Raw genomic sequence first — 19,743 nt, forward strand, 5'->3', positions numbered from 1 at the left:
GTCTACCCCACTGATTGCTGGGTATGTGAGAAAAGGGATTTTTCCTCGGCAGGACAGGATTTTGACCTTGAGGGTTAGACTCCCAACTGTGGACTGATTTCAATTCAGGGAAGTGGGAACTTGGGATGGGGAGAAAAGGCCACGTGTATTTTTCACCAAACGTTAGTGTCATTGGTAAGCCTATGTTTAATGAACACATTCTAACACACACTGAGAAGAGAAGGCTTTAGCGGCTTATCAAAAGGGCCCATCACCCCCACTTCTCTCTCGGTCTCCTACTTCCCCCCAGGATTCAGAAGGGAGGAGAGGAAATAGAATTCACAACTACTATCTACTAATCTATTATTATGTCAGGTAATGTACTAAGCACTTTACAAATATCTTAAGTGATCCTCCTAACCCTGGGAGCGATTTGTCATTTTATTTGACAGATGAGGAAACTGAGGCAAACAGGTTCAGTGACTTGCACACTGTGTCTTGAGATCTTCCCAACTGCAGATCCATTGCTATGGCCACGGTGCTGCCAGCTGTCTCTTAAGGACCCTTGTGGTAGGAGGGGGCATATAGTTCCTTACATGCGAAGGGGGGGAACCACGGAGGTTACGCCGTGCCCTCATCAGCACGATAGGAATATGGGCGAGCACCCGCGTCCCCCTGCCCCGCCCACTCCCTTCACCGAACTGACGTCTTTGCACTTGCTCGGCAAGCCCCGCCCTGCTCTAATATTCCACCTTTCTCCATGTTGCCCCTTCCCTTGTAAAATCAGGGGACTGGACCTTTGAACCTGAACCCTAAATGTCCCTTTCCTGTTCTAGGCCCGTTTTTTTCATAAAGCGAGGGGCTGGAATTACTGTTTCTTCCAATCCCTATTAGCCATTTTGCGATCCTAGAGCCTCAGTTCCCCCATGTGTATGACAGGTGATTTAGATAGACTCTGTCCGCCTTGGGTATGTCCAGCTCGGAAGGCCCTCCCAACACCGGGCCCTTAGTTTATCCGGGTAACCAGGCGCCAGGAAACCACTGAGACGTAAGATACCTCCGGGGTCCTAGAGTAGCTGCGAAAGCGCCCGGACGACCTTCTGGGAGGGAAGGAGGAACCGGAACTACGGGTCGGATCTTGGTGAAACTGAGTTGGAGAGCTGGAAGAAGCAGACTCCGCCCGGTGCCGCCCAAATCCCAAGGGCCGCCCCAGAGGGTGTGTTCATTTTCCGACGGTAGGCGAAGAGTTGCGGCGTTCTAGAACCGCTGAGCTAAGAAGCAGTTCCGGGTCAAAGGGGAGGGAGCGTCTATGACGAACCAGGGCGGTGCGCATGCGTCCTGCCATCTTGCTGCCTCCCCATCGAATTGTTTCCCTCAGCCTTCGCTACCTAGTTCCCCGTCTGCACCTCTCTTCTCCCTGTATTGCTGTGTCCCTCGTTCTCCATCTAGAACTTTGACTTTCTCTCTCGGAGGGTACTATTTCCTCGTGAGAGACGGCAAGGTACAGTGGAGGGAACTCTGCATTTCGAGTCAGAGGTTCCAATCTAACCAGTGCCCCCCTACTAAGCCAGGCTAAGAGCCGCTGTTGATAAAGAGACTGGATGAACTTTCCCCTCCTCCAAGTCGGAAAGCCCTCTGTGGAAGGATAAAGTATTGGATGAGAAGGCCCCAAACTGGGGTGATTTGGAAGCAAAAAGCAAGTAGTCCCCCGGCTCCTCATTAGAATAGCCGCGCCTGTGATTCTAATAATTCATTTTCGCTCATTACTTGCTAACCAATCAGAGTCCCTTGCTTCCCTCAGAACCTTCCCTCTTCTTTTTTTTTTAAATAATACTTTTTATTTACCAGATATCTGCACGGGTAATTTTACAACATTGGCACTTGCCAAACCTCTTGTTCTATTTTCCCCCCTTCCCCCCCCATGACGAATCCATGTTCAATATGTTAAAGTATAAATTAAATACAATATATGTGTACATGTCCAAACAGTTCGAGCCTTCCCTCTTCCAAGAGCAGTGAATTTCGTGGGGAGGGAAGGGGGGAGGTCTTTGGTATCCCAGAGTGCCAAGGACCCTCTGATTAAATTTGTTAAAATAATTAATATATATGATATTTAATTAAAACAATGAATATAATATAAATATAAAATATAATAATGAAATGAATGAATGAATGAATGAACTGATGGATGGCCCAGAAATTATTATGCCTCAGATCCGTTAAACGACATATAAGTTTATCACTTTAATGACAAACGTTAAGGTGCGATCTACCTAAAGAGGTTATTGTCCTTCATTCTGAAGAGGGCCAAGGTGACGTCACCACTTTAGAGTGGTCGATACAGTTATGTCCGACTGTGGCCGATACAATATGTCCGACTGTGGCTGATCAGACCAGGAGCAGCTCGGGATGGTCTTGCCACAGGTTGGGCACAAGTAGCCTCTATGAACATTTAGGGGAATGTCTCCTGTCTTTTCTGGACTAATTCAGTTCTGCTTTGCACACAGAGCACAGCCCCTTCTCTGATGAGGGCCCGCCATGCTGGGCAGTCCCGTGCCAGGGTCTCCGTGTCAGAGCTTCAGAGACATCTTGAGAGTGTCCTTGTATGGATTTTTCAGACCATCTGATGAGCACCTGCCCTGTGTGAGTTCTCTATAAAAATAACTGATAGAGGAGCAAACATCACAATTATCCCAATAAGAGAATGCTGCATCTCACTTTAAATGAGACCACATTCTAATTTTGGATTTGTATCATTTGTTTCAAATTTGCATAACATAAACTTGTCTCAAATCCAATTTCATTTGAGTGTCACAAATAGAATCATCCCCAAATCTCAATTTCTTTCCTTTTTTTTTTTTTTTTTTTTTTGCTGAGGCAATTGGGCTTAAATGACTTGGGGGGGGGGTGTCACACAGCCAGGACAATCACTGAGGCCAGATTTGAACTCAGGTCCTCCTGACTTCAGGGCTGGTGCTCTCTCTACCACCTAGCTGCCCCAACCAAAATCTCAGTTTCAAATTATTGGGCCCACTCCTTCCATGGAGCTCAGCTTCAGAGATTTATGAGGCTTGTCTTACATTTTCAGTTCCCTCATGAGGCTCTCCTAAAATATGAACATTATAATAATATTGTGAATATGTGTCCCCCCTCATAAAAACATTGGAACATATTTCTACCAGGACAGAATTTTAATGTCCTTTACTCAAATAAATGCATGCTGTAAAGTTAGTACTATAAGTTTTTGGTACTTTAGTTTAGCAAATTTTGTAACTTGATTGAAATTTGTCAATTAATAAATGACTAACAGTCATGTCTCCAAAAAGTTTCCCATTACTTTTTTTTTCCAATGAGATTTAAAAAACAAAACAAAAAACCTCAAATCTGTTTTTCCCCAAATGTTAAACTCTTGACTCTCAAAACCTCTCTTCACACTGTCAAAGTAGTGCAGCTTTTAGGAATAGTACCACTGGGATTGTGATAATAATCCCCAGCCTAGGGAATACTTCCCCTGGGAAGTATGTCTTCCCTTGAGCTATCTTACCTTAGTTTTACAAAGACAGGATTCTGAGCCCAAAAGATGGTTGTCTGTCAGATAACAGCCTGCTGGGCAGTGATAAAGGGCTTCTGAGGCGAATGAACATCAATAATTAGGTGCAGATTTAACACCTCCAGAAGAGTTTCTTCCCCATCTCCACAGGGGAACTATGGATTAGAGCAGGGGGTTCTCAAAATAAAGGCCTATGCGCCTGTTCAGGACGTTTATGTGGCCCGCCGGGTTATGGCAAATGGGCTGAGGGGCAGAGATAGAGTGAGAGCTTTTGTTTTTACTATAGTCCGGCCCTCCCACAGTCTGAGGGACAGTGAACTGGCCCCCTATTTAAAAAGTTTGAGGACCACTGAATTAGAGTAACAACCTGGCCATTCCTCAACTCCACCTCTAAGCCATAAAATTAGCTTATCAATGATGTGAAACACCAGGTTTCTCTTACTTTTCCCAATAAATTTTCCTACTTGTTCTTTGTTCTTTGCTATCTTCCTCTTGGAATTTAGCCCATTTTACTTGGCGTTACAATTATGATAAATCTTGCCCCTTGACTTGGAGATGAGTCTGAGCCTGCGAATTCTCTTGAGATACCTCACTACACTGGTCTGGACCACCAACATTTGGGGGTCCCTTGAACCTCAATGTTTTGGGGGTGTCCTTGAACTCCAACACTGTGTTGCTTCAAAGGAACTCCACCTTTCTTTAAATTCCCATCCAGACTTGCTTAAACCTTCTCCCTTGTCCCCCTTATATTGGACTTTGAGTAAATTGAATTCAAAATTGCCCTTTTTTGGTGACCCTCTAATTCAATATCACACTTTACCTTCACACTTTGCTTTATTTCCATCTCATCTTCATATTCCAAGCAGATCCCAGTCTCACACTTCACTGAATCTTTCCTTTCTTATGTTGTACCAATTAATTGCAAAACTTGTACATTTTGAGTTGTATATTCTATTTGTTTCTTTTAAGTGACTTTGCCTCTGATTTATCTAAACACCTAAATTCTGTTGGATCATTCACAAAGAAAATGCAGTAGGAAGATAAAAGATTCTTCTAAGATTCAATTTTCACCTGATAAGGCCTAAAGGCTACAGACAGAAAACATTTTTCCTTTGCTTTAAGGCTTTCTTAGGCCCTCCAAAAGAAATAGTGATTGAAAAAACTCTTAATTGCTGTTTGCATGTAATCTTAGTCCTAGAAAGCTTTGAATCTCCTCTTCTACCCCTCCAAAAAAGTACACTAATATATTTTAGCATTTACTATATCATTGAAACCATGATTTGGAAATCTGCAATGCAGATATTAACATTTTGTTGCAAAGTTAGTCTCTATTTTACAATACCATAAACTTATACAAACTGAGGAAAATATTTCTTTTTGTTCTCTGCTACGTCAAACTGACCAGGATTGAGAAAACACAGAAGAGACCATCTTGCAGTTTTCCCTATGTCCTCTTAAAGTCTGATGGGTCAGCAGAAGTAAGTCCGTGGTTATTAAGAAGGAGATTTAGCATCAGAACCGTAGAACATCACAGAGAACACGGTAAGCTATTTTCAATATATTGTTCAGTCTTTCATTTGTGGTCCAACTCTTTAGGACCTCACAGACCTTATTGTCCCTGGGGTTTTCCTGCCAAAAATTCTGGAATGGTTTGCCATTTAGGGTTATCCGGTGGATTAAGGCAAACAGGGTGAAATGACTTGCTCAGGCTCACACAGAGGAAGTATCTGAGGCCAGATTTGAACCTGACGCCAGGCCCAGTGTTCTACCCACTGAGCCAAAGTAGGTAGAAAACAAATTAATTAGCTTGTGCAAGATTTTAATTTTTTAAAATGACCATCTCTTGTGATGCTGGCCACTTAGAAGAAGGCAACCCCAAATGAACAGCATCAGCATAAGCTTATTGCTCCCCTCTTTTCTGGAGACCAGTTAGGGGAGTATATTTTGTGCCTGGAGTGGGGCCAGGACTCAAGCTTCCCACATGCATAAGAATTATCTATCAAATCCTAGAGACACACCAGCAGTGATGGGGATCAAAACCAATTGTTTTTCATTTTTAGGGCAGAATTTTTGATTCTTGGGATTGTCCCAAATTCCCAAATATTCCCAAATATACTAATAATTAGTATATTATTATACTAATAAAAAGGTATTAGTTTTCTATAGTCAGTATAAACCCACTCAGGATGTTAAAATCAAAGGATTCTTCTCAGAGCAAAGGAAGTCTACCTATTTACATTAATCCTGTCCAAACTTTTTCACAGAAAGCATTGAAACTATACTTTTGATCATTTGGATTCTTTGAAAGAAATATTTTCCCATTTCATCAGGAGACAACCCATGGGCTTTAAGAACATACAGACTATATCCCGTACTTTAAAATTTTAAAAAATATTTTACCGTAAATATTTAAGCCAGAATCTGAACAGACCCAAAAGAATTATTTTGGATCCAAATTATTCAACCAGATTAAAAACCAATTCGCTACAATGAACTCACTGAAGCCAACCCCTCTGAATAAATGTTTATGTCAATCCAAAGCTTTGTTGGTTATGGCAACACACTAAAATAGATAATTGGGACAGTAAACAGAAAGAAAATTTCCCAGATAACTTCTGACCCATCCTCAATATGACACTGAGGTATATCCCAGATATGCATTCTTACCAGGAGCACAACCACTGAGTAATCAGAACCCGACCCAGACCAGAAAGGGGATCTCTGAATATCCAACTGCAGTCCTTCATACCACATCAGAGCCACTGAATCAGGACCACTTAACCAGTGGTCAGAACCACGGTGCCAACCAGATATAGTAGCCACAATACAGAATCCAGTCTCTTGGTTATATACCCATAGAAAAATTAGGCAAACACAGCAAAATGTTTGTTAAAATCCAGAGTTTTTCTCTCCGTGTTCATCAGGATGTCTGGGAAACTACCAGATGAACCCCCCTCCCCATTTTTAACAGATCAATTATTCAAATGCTAGACAAAAGCTAGAAATATAGACGAATACACAGAAGTACACAGGATACACTCAGGAGACAGACTTACCTGGCTTTCTGCCAATTGGGACCGTGGTCTTTATAACTGAACTTGGTTTTCTCCTTCATAACCTCTAAGGCAAATTTACTCTTGTACAAAAAGGAGAACATCTCAACTTTTCAACTTTCCTACCCTCCTCTAATAGTTGCCAAAGTTGTTATATGAGAAATGAGGCAGGTAGTACCTTCCAGAATAGATCTATGACAATGCAGCAATTCTAGAAGTAAAAACCTAGGTCTTGTTGTGCTTACTCACAGATTTGATCTCAAAAAAAAAGTGAATGCCAATTAGGATTCTTCTAAAACAATTATATCAGTGACGGAAGTAATTCTTTTACAAATTGCAATCTTGTATATTCTTCTTAACTCATAAAAGCTACAGAAAAGATACATGTCATAATTCCATACTTTCTTCATTGTTTTGAAAGCTGAACAAATCTAGTAAGTCAAGGTCATAATTTCTTACATCTGCTAAAAAAACAAACCTAGTTAACGGACTAGAGGCATAGATGAAACATTGTGTGTACAAAATCCTAATTTACAAAATTACAAGGCTGCATTTCAAAGAAATCATGGTGGGTTAATTAAGAGGAAGAGATTTTATATGTCAAAAACTTGGCATCAAGGAACTTCTTCCATAAAATAAAAATTGAGGGGGAAGTTTCATAGACTCCATGTTCCCTTCTTTCTCTCATTGGGTTTCTTGTCTCAGGATGTCAGACATCTTCCCTTACTACTATTCCATAAGTCATGTCTTGGTTAGGTGAGGTTAATATTAACAAAAGACCGACTTTTAGTTAACCAGCAGTTGTAGGAGAAATAGCCCTGAGCCCCAAACAATAAAAATTATAAAAGGATATCAAGGGTAAAAAATTCTTATCACAAGATCATATCCATCAATGAAATGAGCATGTATGGAGCATCTTCCTCCTGCTGTGCATATATCCCTCTCTTTAATCATGACAGTAATTCCCAGGTTTACAAAATTTTTCTTCACAATGCCCCCTGTGAGGAAGGGCCGTTGCAATATTACTATTCTTATGCCCTGAATAAAATTCTTATAGCCCCACCCCTTTTTTCCTTGCCATTAGGACTGGAGTCAGGAAAAACCTTGAAGCTCTGTCCACTGTATCTTAAAATCCAGGTGCATTATCTCGGGATAATTCCCCCTCCATTTGAGTATTGCCCCTCACCTCACTGTCTCCTGCCCTCAACCTTCTCATCTTGACTCTTATCCGGTCAGGACTAAGTTATGATCCTCTTCTGGAATTATGGCTTGTCCGCTCACCCAGTCTCCTCACTCCCTTATCTGCCTTTGTTTCCCCTATAAGATTGTATACTTGGGTTATTCTGTTGGCAAACCCCAGTTAGCTATAAAGGTTCTCTGCTTCCCAGTCAACTAGCCTAAACTCTCCACAATTAAAAGATTAAAAACCGATCTCTGTTTTGCCTCAGTTTCTCTGGCATTGCACTATGCCCAAATCATAGAGAAGGAAATTGGATCTTAGAGAGAAAGAACTTGCTATGGGTCCCAGTCTTTGGGATTGGAATGAAAATGCAGATCTTCATGTAATATCCAGTGCACTTTGTGTTTCCATTTATTTTTTCAATTAAAAAGCACTTTCCCTTTTCCTCTCAATTGAACCAAAAGAAAATCTTCCTGTATGCAAATACATGGCCACATCAACTGTATGGAGAAATGTATGGTTCGTTCTGTACCTTAAGTAGACAGTCTCTCTCAGGACATAAGTAGTGAGCTTCATCTATCATTTGGAATTGCATTGATCAGAAGTCTAGACTTTTAATTATTTTTTAGATTTGCAGCTGATGTGAACCTAGGAGAAATCACCAATACATTGTTCTGGGCCCGTCCCTCCATTGTCAGTTCATAGAGGTTTTCATGGGTTCCTCTGTGAAAGTCGTAGCAGGAATAGCCTTATGATAGATTTTCCTACTAGGAATTGATTTGGCTTGGGGGGGCGGTGCAGTTCAGTGCCCAAAGGTTCAGCCCAGCAACAGGAGAGAGAACAAGTATCAGTGAAAAGAAAAAAGGGTTCTTGCTGAAGTATATTTGAGGATACTAAATTCATGTCTCTAAAAAGTGGAAAATCAAATAGAAATTTGGAGCTGAAGGAGAAGATGAGACATAAAACTAGAGGAGTGAATTCATTAGAGTTCATTTCTTCTGGTTGAGGAAGCAAGCCCAGAATGAGCTAGACATGGTCAAAAGTCATACACATCATAAGTAATAAGAGTTGGGCTTCAAACATATATTTTATTGTATTTTTCTTTTATTTTGTTGACTGTTTTCCAATTATATTTGTGTCTGGTTTGGGCCTCACTCATGATTTCCCATCAAAGCAGCCCACTTTGTTTCCTTTTAAATGAAACTTTTATCTACTAATATTCTATTCCTTTGACAAGGCAGAATGAGAAGTAACAGGATCTTCATTTTGTCATTGTAATAACAAAAATGACATTTAAATTGACCTCTCTGCAATTTCCACTCTTAGGTCTGTCTTCTGGGCCAAGTAAGACAAGACTAATCCTTCTATATAACAGCCATTCTATATAACAATGTTTCTCCTACGGGATAAAAACTTCTCCTTTCTTCAAATGGATATATATATATATATATATATATATATATATATATATATATATATATATATATATATATATATATATATATATGACATAATCTCCAATTTAGCTTGTCCTTTATAAAAGATAATATTCTCCCCTCCCTATAGCATGTTCTTATTCTCCTCCCAATCTTTCTCTTTCTTGCTTTCTCTCCTCCTCTCTCCCATCTTTTCTTCCTCTCATATTCTTATCTCTATTTTCTTTTACCCTCCCTTCCTTCCCTTTTCCCTTTGTCTTTTTCCTAGTTCTCATGCTTCCCTTCTCAAACCTTTTCCTTCTCTCCAACAACCCAAATCAAAGCCACACACTTATATTTTCGTTATTTTATTTTTCTTATTAAAGCTTTTTATTTTCAAAACATGTACTTGGGTAATTTTTCAGCATCGACCCCTGCACAAAACCTTGTGTTCCAAATTACCCCCTCTTCCCTCCACCCCCTCCCCTAGGTGGTGAGTAATCCAGTATTTGTTAAACATTTTTTAAAAATATGTTAAATCCAATATATACATACATATTTATACAATAATCTTGCTGCACAAGAAAAATCAGATCTAAAAGTAAAATGAGAAAAGAAACAAAAAGCCAGCAACAACAACAAAAAGAGTGAAAATGCTATGTTGTGAACCATGCTCAGTTCCCATAATACTCTCAGATGGCTCTCTTCATCACAAGATCATTAGAACCTGCCTGAATTGTCTCATTGTAGAAAAGAGCCACATCCATCAGAATTGATCTTCATATAATCTTGTTGCCACAAACACATATATTCTTATGAAAATACATTTCCTTCTTGGCCAAATACAATTTTTTCACAGATAAACACCTTCTCCATCTAAGGCCCTGAATTGAATCTCAGAAATAATGCCAAAAAAAAGCATTCACTATCACAGGGCCCAGAGTACCCCAAACAAAAGAATTTTTAGCTTCCTCCTTCCTGAGCAAGGGGCAAATTGATTCTGAAGAAAGAAACCAGTATAAGTATAGAAATCCTTTAATAATCATCTGGGTTATACACATAGGGGCTGTCTGGGACAGCTACCACACAATTCATTGGATCCTCTGATCCTTGTCATGCAATCTGAGGTGGCAGCCAGATTATACAGTGGGTCTCCAAAAGCAGCCCCCACACACACAAAAAAAATCTAGGATAATTATAAAAATCAATCAGAGAAGGTGTTATAGAGTATCATGCATACATTAATGCATTTTGGTTAAAGTTTTGATTTACTGCTCAGTGGTGGGCCTGGTTCCAAAACTTGTCTGCAAGGCCAGGGAAAACAGTTAGATTTTGAGACATTAAAGGTCATGTACTGGTCAGTTTGAGATACACACAAGGTTGTTGGCTGAACACTGTGTCCTTGTTATGACTTTAACCCCTTATCTCCTCTACCTCGCTATGGCTTTTCCCCCAATAGGAACCCCATATGTCACCCCTGAAATCCTTATGGCTTTTGAGACACCTCCCAACACCGGTCTGTGACCCCAAACTTTTGGAGTTCCTTCTCAACTTCAACATGTGGACTCCCTTGCCTCCACTCTCACCATTCCAACTCATTCTCCATTCAGCTACCAAAGTGATCTTCCTAAAGTTTAGGTCTCACTATATTACTCCCCTACTTAATAAATTTCACTCACTCCCTATTTCCTGCAAGAGCAAATCAAATATGCTTTATTTGATTCTGTGACACTGGCCTTCTGGCTGTTCCATAAATAAAGTACTCCATCTTTTGGCTCCGGGCATCCTCTCTGGCTGTCACTCATGCCTGGAATAGTGTCCCTACTGTCTCTTGCCTTTCCTGGCTTTCTTAAAGTCCTAGCTAAACTCCCATTTTCTGTAAGGAAGCTTTTCTTACAGCTCTTCTTATCTTCAGTGCCTTCCTTCTCGATTATTTCTTATTTATCTTGTATTTGATTCTTTGCTTGTTGTGTCTCCCAATTAAATTGTGAGCTCTTTGAAGGCAGGGCCGGTTTTTTGTCTCCCTTTTTATCCCTGAAGCTTAATATGTCTGGCAAACAGTACTTGCTAAATTAATGTTTGCAGGCCGACTGACCCAATTGTTCCATGATTTCAGAGTTCAAGTTCCCACCTCCATGTGTTTTTCCAGACTCCCCCTTGTGCCTGGAATGCATTTCCTCCTCATTTTTACCTCTTAGACCCCTGGGCCCTTAGAGTGGCATGGTGGCTAGAGTGCTGAGAACTTAAGTCAGAAACACCTAAGTTCAAAAATGTTTTCAGATACATACTAGCTGTATGACTCTGGACCAGTCACGTAGCCCCTGTTTTCCTTTTCTGTAAAATAATATCACCTACCTCCCAGGGTTGTTGGGAGAATCCTATTTAATAATAATTGTAAAACAGTTAGCATAGGATCTGGAGATGAAGGCGCTATGGAAAATATTAGCTCTTATTAATATTAGCACGATTTGAGTTTCAACTGGGTTGCTACTTTCCATGAAAAGCATTTTCTCCCTTCTCAAATCGTCTTGCATTTATAGTTTCCATATTGTCTCCCCTCTTCGATAATATAGAAGTATCTTCAACATAAGACGCCCTCCCTTGTCTCTTTATCCTTTTTTGTCTGATTTGTAGTAATTGTCTAACCAGTTATTGAATTAAATAGATTGAGGCAGTGGGTGTGCTAGATTTGGAGTCAGAGTCCGATGAGATCTTACATGGACAGTGCTCAGCACTGACTGACCTAGAACCCTGAAGCACCCCAGTGGAAAATCAGTGTGCATCCTAGCCCTGGCCCTCGGTTCGGGTGTCACATTAGGCCTTATCAGCCCCCGAAGTGGCTCGGATAAACTGTTTGCTCAGGGCCGGCCGGTGTCTTGATTAACTATTTGAAATGCTGGGGAAATTTGGATGAAGAGGAATTAGGCGATCCCTCCCCATTTGAGGACTTTGGGCCCCATAGGCAGTGTCAGCTTCTCCCTGGCGAAAGGTCTGTGCTGTGGTCCCTGATCCCCCCGACACAGGATGTGCCCAAAGCTTTGAAAAAGCATTTATGCCTGAGGAAGTAGAGAGCCCCCTCCCCAAGTAGGAGAAATAAAAGGGTTCAGAGGAAAGGGGACACAGGCTCTCTCCCAAGGAGCTGGGGTTTAAAGATTGGGCTAAGTGGAGTTCATGGGACTCCAACACCGGCTCGCGATGGGACGGTAAAGGATTGGGCTTTTGGCCTCAGTTTGCCCATTTGCAAATAACGGAAAACCAAGAGGGCGGAGGATGAGGGTGGAGGGAGGCGGCGGCTTCCGGCATCTTTGCGGGCAGGCAGGCTTGAAGGAAACGGAAACTCGAATGGAGCTAATCCCGCTCCGTAGTCGGCCGAGGTACCGGAAGTCCCGCCTCCTCAGCCCGGCCCTTTTCCCGACCGTTGGGAAGAGCGCTGCGTGGCCACTCTTGGCCTAAAGCCGGAGTCAAGAGGTGGCTCTGGAACCCCAGTCAATGCCTTCCCGCAGGGAAGCTGCCTCTGCGCAGCCGTGACGGCCCCATCCATGCACGGCCGCGCGAGCGCCTACCAGCGAGACGCGATTCTTCCCGCAAGCCTAGAAAGGCCCCGCCGGAAGTGCACCTCCCTTCCCCGCCGGAAGTACGTGGCATCGCGCTCTTGTTCTCCCTTGGAGCGCGCGCCCGCCGTTCCGAGGCGTGTCCCGGGCGGTCCGAGTCTTTTGCAGGTTCGGCCCGGCCCGGCCTGCGTCGGGGAGCCCTAGCGGGCCGGTGAGGACCGGCCCCTCGGAGCCGCCCTGCCTGCCTCTCCCGTCCCACTCGTTCCCAGCGTCTCGGTGGCCTGACTTCCGGCTCTCCTCAAAGTCCTCCCTCCCTCCCGGCCCTAGTTTCCCCCTCTGTAAAATGACGCGCTAACACTGCGTGGCCTGTCCTGGAGACCCAGGCTTCTAGACCAAGGTCTGTAGACCTCAGTTTCGGCGTCTGTAAAATGAACCAGTTAGATTGGATAGAATCTGAGACACGCAGAACCAAAGAGCACAACAGTGCTCATTTGTGGAAATATCTTTTTAAATGCCCAAAAAAAAAAAAAAAGCAGCCTTTGGGCAAATCGCTTAAGGACCTGGGGCCTCAGTTTCCTCACTTTTAAAGTGGGCTTTCTGTGCTGATAATAAATACTAGCAGGCATTTTTATAGCACTTCAAGATTTTTAAAGCCCTTTACCTGTTATCCCAACAACCCTGGGAGATGAGTGCTGTGTTACTTCCAATTACTAGCTATATGATCCTGGGACAGTCATGCCTTTACTATGGCTATCCCAGAGTCACACAGCTAGCGTCTGAGGTGGAACTTGAGCTTGGCTTTCTGACTCCCAAGTTCAGCAGTTTAGATGTAATATAACTTCTAGGGGAGACAGCAATGATTTTGAGGTCCCCTGACCTTAGGGGGCTTCTGTTCTCACAATAAGTCAGTGATTGTAGAGGTTGCCTCAGGGAACTCCCACACCCCATCTCAGAACCACAATGTGTCAGCATTACTGTACTGATAACCAAATTGCAGAGACCTCTCCTTGGTCCTGTTCTGGGCCATAAAATAAGCAACTCTGTAACATGAGGAGCTAGCTAAATGTAGCTCTTTGCTTCTGTTGCTGTCCTACATTGTCTTGGACTTCAGCCCACTCCAGTTAGTGTTACAATTTCAAGAAACTTTGCCCCTTGACTTGGAATGGGTTCAATCCTGCACATTTTTTTAAGACCCCTAGCGACACGGGTCTGTGACCCCCCAACCTTTTGGGGTCCCTTCCCAACCTCAGCAATAAAGAAATGTAAATTTTATAATTATAACTTTATTTGACAGTACATATGCATGAGTCATTTTTTACAACATTATCCCTTGCACTCACATCTATTCTAAATTTTCCCTCCTTCCTTCCACCCCCTCCCCTAGATGGCAGGCAGTATCATATATATATGTGTGTGTGTGTGTGTGTGTGTGTGTGTGTGTGTGTGTGTATGTATATGTATATATGTATATGTATATATATGTATATATGTATATGTATATATATATGTTATAGTATATCCTAGATAGAATGTATGTGTGCAGAACCGAACAGTTCTCTTGTTGCACAGGAGGAATTGGATTTAAAGGTAAAAATAACCTGGGAAGAAAAACAAAAATGCAAACAGTTCACACTCATTTCCCAGCGTTCCTTCTCTGGGTGTAGCTGATTCTGTCCATCATTGATTAATTGGAACTGAATTAGATCTTCTCTGTGTCGAAGATAGCCACTTCCATCAGAATACGTCCTCATACAGTATCGTTGTTGAAGTGCATAATGATCCCCTAGTTCTGCTCATTTCTTGGTGCATATATTTAAAAATAAAAAAAAAAACCCTAACATTTATATAATCCCTCATGATGTGCCAGGCACAGTTCTAAGTGCTTTACAATTATCTCTTGTTCCTCATGACAACCCTGTAAGGTAGGTGTTATGATGATCCTCATTTTACAGATGAGGATATCAAGGCAGAGCAGGTGAAGTGACTTACTCAGTGTCCCACAGCCAGTGAGTGTCCAGAGCTGACTTCACACCCTGACCAAACTGGATTCAAGGGCTCTTTGCAATAACTTCACAGTCCCCAGAGGTTAGGAGCTCCCAAGTTGCACTTGCCTGTGCACCATAAAGGCCTTCTGCATAAAGTGTTCCTTAATTTCCTGTCGTATAATATAGCCTTCCTGTGACATCTCAACGGGCTCATATAATTTGGCCCCATCTAGTTCTGCTCTCCCATTTCCCATATGAGATCATTGAATTCCCCCAACTAAGTGACTTGCTCATAATCACAGAGGTATTAAGTGTCAGAAGCAGGTGACATTTGAACCTAAGTTCCCTCAATCCAAATCCAACCTTCTTAGAGAAAGATTATTGGCTCTGGAGTTATAGGACCTGGATTCAAATCCCATCCCTGATGCTGGCTAGCTGTGTGACTTGACTGCTCATTGGACCTCCCTCTCTGTAACTGTGAAATGAACCGAGTGGGACTGTCGGGGCTTGGACGGGCCTTCCAGCTCTTGAAAGTGTTTTGTGGGATGTTAGAGGGAAGCTTGAAATCTTCCTAGACAAAGGCCCCAAGAGGACAGGGGGTCTGGCCAGCCTTGCAAGGGCTTGGCCACGAGGCCGACATTATACTTTAGTGTATTCTGATGTTTGGGGACCTGGAGAGATCTCATGGATCCTGCTGGAAGAATTCCAAATGGTGCCAATTTACTAATTGCCTTTTGCTGACCCTGAAGTCCTCAGAGAGACAAGAATCAAGTCATTTCTGGAGCTCAGAAAAATGGGACTAAGCAGATATGCAGGGTCTCCCCCATATAAGGCTAATCTAGGTTTGGATTTCACATTCAACAGGTACAAACTAAAAAAGGGGGGAATTGAAATTTATTGCTCTTGTAAACAAGAAATAAGAGTAAAAAGACTCGGAGTGAAAAAAATAATATACAACTTATTGGGCGCCGGTATCACAGACAGACAGACATCATCACCAATTTGGAAAACATCAACTATTGACTCTTCAGGCTGGGGGGAGCCCCACATCACACAGCCAGTCAGAGTGTACCCCAAAGAGGGAGAAATCCCAGGCCAGGCTGTCTCTTCCTTGCCTGAGGCTCCAACAGCCCCCTCCCTGTACAGGGTTTTTACACACTAAGAACAAAGAAGGCACTATGCCCAGTTTATTATGTGATATATGACCCATTGGACAGAAAAGCTCCTCAGATATGGGGGCTTCCACCAAGGGGAATAGTTTATTTATTCCCTTAAGCCAGCTGGTTCCACTCAGGGAACTGGCCAGGTTTCCAGGGTGAAACACAAGCCAAGGCTCAAAGGAAGATCTTAAATCAAGCACAAGAAAAAGTGACCGGCTCTTCCTGTGCCTCCCAGTATCTCATCAGATAATTGCAAGCACGTTCTTATGTTCTCAGTACAAGGTTATCCAAAGGGGCACGGCAGACATTCAGAGAGATTCCTTACAACCACAGAAAAGGCTCCAAGGACGTGGCTGAGACTTACCATGATTTCTCACACACCATATGGGCCTCATCGTGACCTTTGACATCCTTTTCTTTGACGCTGTGGCTCACAGTTACCTGTTTGTGTGTGTGTGTGTGTGTGTGTGTGTGTGTGTGTGTGTGTGTGTGTGTCGTAGCCCCACCTGCTCCCAAATTTCAAGCTTCATGAATTCTAGATGTTACTTGTCACTTTTCCCAAAGCCTCCGGCTTTGCTTACTCACTGTTTGTGGAATTAAACAGAACTGTCTGAGCACAATAGGGAGAATATTATCCTCCCCATTTTATAGATGAGATTCTGGTCTTTAGTGACATGGAGATCTGCTGTCCTTGACTTTCCCCCAGCCATGAGCACATGACTTCTGGGTACTTGGCCCTCACCTTGTTCATTTTGTCCACAGTGTAGCCCAGCCCAAGGTGGTTGATAAGATTAAAGGCAGGGGGTTGTAGGAAGCTGACCTTATGGCTAGGAAAACCTGCCTTCTTATTCCCTTACCACTTAGATATCCCTTAGTAATTACTTAATTTAATTGATGTAAAATCACCCCAGGCAACCTCCAATCTAAGTTTCAGAGCCTTTGCGAATTTCTACTGATAAAGGGGTTCTCCTCACTGGCAGTTTCCTGGATCAGTAAAGTGCCAGCTCTGCACCCCCCACCAAAAAAAAAATCCCATTTTTATCACTCCTCTCCCTGGAGACTCCTGAGGATAGGTACTGAGTTTATCTACTATGTCTCTATTGATTTAATGTTTATTCTTCCCGGTAACATGTAGAATAATTTTTATATTGTTTTTAAAACTTTTGAGTTCCAGCACTGGGAGTCCTCTCCCTTTCTCCTGGTCCCCCTACCCCGCTGAGAAGGCACATGTGAAGCCGTATAAAACATTTCCATAAAAGTCATGCTGTGAAAGAAAACATAGATCTCCCCCTCCAAAAAACCCTCCAGAAAAATAAAGTGTAAAAAAAAAAGTCCATTTCAATCTGTGCCTGAATCTGTGTGGTCCTGCATCAAAAATGTTCATCTTTTTTTGAGGGAGTGAATAAAAATGACACTTTCTTCATTTGCCCAGATTTTGAGTCTATAAATTGGGCTTGGCCTCCCAGCTGGAATAAGAGACTATGCTGAGGATCCAAGATCTGCAGGAAATTGAGAGTCCATGAGCCAAGAGAGGCCCCTGCTTCTGGGAGTGCGGGAATATAAATATATATAAAATTCAGAGGGAAGCAACTGCCTCTGATTGGAGGGGAAGCTTTTGTTGGAAGAGGATATTGGCTGGGTCTTCTCACTGGCCCTGAGTCAATCCAGCTGCCTGAGGCCCAGCTCAGAACAATCTTCCCCAACCTCATCATTTGTGCCCTTAGCTGATCTCCTAGATTAGCAACAGAGGACAACTGGAGTGAGGAGAGCTGGGAGGTCAGAATCCTGACTTTGACACTTCTTCGCTGTGTGACCCATAGAATTAGAGTGGAAAGTGACCTTGGATTTAGCCTCTGCTTGAGTGAGGGGCTGGCTCCCCCCTCCTGAGACAAGCCATTCCATACTGGGAAGCTTTTGGAGATCTCTAGCCTGAATCTATCTTTGTAATTTCCCCCCCCGCCGCTCCTACTTTTGCCTACTAGGGCTTCTCCAAGCCTGCTCATGTGTCCCCCCCAACTAAGTGAGCAAACTAAGCCTTCCCATTCCTTCAACTGATCCTTGCATATCTTGGTTTAGAGGCCATGGGCTCACATCTTCTCAACAAGCTCCAGTTTATCCTGTTATGTCTGCTTATTGAAATGGTTTTTTTTCCTTTCAAACCAAGTCTTTTAAAAAAGCATCCATATATATATATATATATATATATATATATATATATCCTGCATCTCATCTTTGCCTATATCATGATCATTCTCCCTTGTAGGAGATGTATTTGTAAACATTTGTATTCCCATTTTGTGCCTTAAACTCCTTGAGGGAGTGGACCAGCTTCCAGCTTCGTCATCTTGGTATCCATGCTTAGTGGTTAGCATACAGTAGGTGCTAAGGATTTGTTGATATGACCTATCTTATTCCCAATCCCTTTCTTTCTTTTTGATGCCAGTAGTTTAACTTTTCCCTGGCATTGGGTCCATATGGAGTAGAATGTAAGTTCCTTAAGGGTAGGAAAGGTTCACTTTGTCCCATTCAGTGCCCAACACATAGTAGGAATTTAATAAATGCTTGTTAAATTGAATGGGACACTTATTATTTTCAAATTCACATGAAAGTAAGAACAACAAATATAAAAACTTTTGGAACTTGGATTCTAGGTAATATCATGGGCACAAATTCCCAGTGTACTTATCTGCCAACTTGCCTGAGAAATCTGAACATAAAAAAAAGAGAAATCTGAACATGAGGACAGCTTTGAGTGACATATGGGAGACCCTAATGGCGAAGAGATGGAAAGAAGCTGAGGGGGGGACAGTGTGACTCAGATGCTGACAGCCTCAGCCAGAATTGGGAATCTGAAGTAAATACTGATGGCCAGAAGCCTACAAGACACAATGGATGTGGCAGAGTTTTCAGTGAGGGATCAGCTCTCGCTCCGTAGCAGAGTGCACAGGAGAGAGGAGCCCTGTGAATGTAGCAGAACTAGGGTATGCCATATTTGTCAGGGTTTTCCCTTGCTCCCTGGCCAGCCGTGTCGTGAAAAGAATTTATGGCTTTTAGACTTCAGGCTACATAATTATTTCATTTGATCCACACACAAAACTACTCTAGGACATAGGTGTTATTGTTCTTTGGAGGTAATGGGGTGATGTGACAGTTAGTGTCTGAGGCTATATTTGAACTCAAAGTCTTCTGACTCCAGGACCAATGTTTTATCTACTTTACCATCTAGCTGTCTCCCCGCCCCCCCCCCATTAGATGCTTTTATCATCCCCATTTTACAAATGAGGAAACTGAGGCAAACAAATTAAGTGACTCATATAGGGTCACCAAGCTAGTAAGTGTGCAAGGCTGGTTTCGAATTCAGGCTTTTCTAACGGCCTAGACCAAATATGACCTAATAAAGACCACCGCGATTACACCTCAAAAAAAAAAAAAAAGAATTCAGGCTTTTCTGATGATGGATCAAGTATTCCATCCACTGTGCCATCAACTAACTCCAAGGAATTAAATTAATTAAATTAAACCCTTCCAAGCATCTGGGTCATGGAGTCAGACATAACAACAGCCCTTTTTGTCTTCAGCCTCAGTTTCCTCTTCTGCAAAACCAAGGGAAAAACTAGCTTTGACACTCCAGAGTATTGCTACTGGTGGCATAATTCAGGAGAGAGGACCAGGCAAAGGAGTGTGGACCAAGAGTTCCAATCTCCTTCCCTAGACTTACAGTGGCTCTGACTCTCATCCCCTCATGCCTGGACCATTGCAGTAGCTCCTGGAGGGTCAGCCTGCCTCAAGGCTCTACCTACTCCATCCTCTTCCTCAGTTTTCTCAGTTAAAAAAAGGAAGGAAGATGGGGGATGGGAATGGCACAGAACT

General features: G+C 42.6%; 1 protein-coding gene and 1 long non-coding RNA gene across 2 annotated transcripts in view; one reads left to right on the plus strand and one right to left on the minus strand.

The window, feature by feature from the left end:
• The window catches only part of ALAS2 (5'-aminolevulinate synthase 2), a 69,021-nt gene extending 62,160 nt beyond the window's left edge, over window positions 1-6,861 (minus strand). The window contains exon 1 of the mRNA XM_074277779.1: window positions 6,586-6,861. Within this exon, the coding sequence (XP_074133880.1) occupies window positions 6,586-6,686 (101 nt within the window). The 5' untranslated portion in view covers window positions 6,687-6,861. The remainder of the gene's footprint in view (window positions 1-6,585) is intronic.
• On the plus strand, window positions 1,345-9,187 carry LOC141548712 (uncharacterized). Its single transcript, XR_012484040.1, has 3 exons — window positions 1,345-1,480; window positions 2,487-2,622; window positions 4,935-9,187. It is a non-coding gene; the product is annotated as an uncharacterized LOC141548712 (long non-coding RNA).
• The last annotated feature ends 10,556 nt before the right edge of the window (window positions 9,188-19,743 follow it).

The sequence above is a fragment of the Sminthopsis crassicaudata genome, chromosome X, assembly GCF_048593235.1.
Source record: "Sminthopsis crassicaudata isolate SCR6 chromosome X, ASM4859323v1, whole genome shotgun sequence".
Classification (NCBI taxonomy): domain Eukaryota; kingdom Metazoa; phylum Chordata; class Mammalia; order Dasyuromorphia; family Dasyuridae; genus Sminthopsis; species Sminthopsis crassicaudata.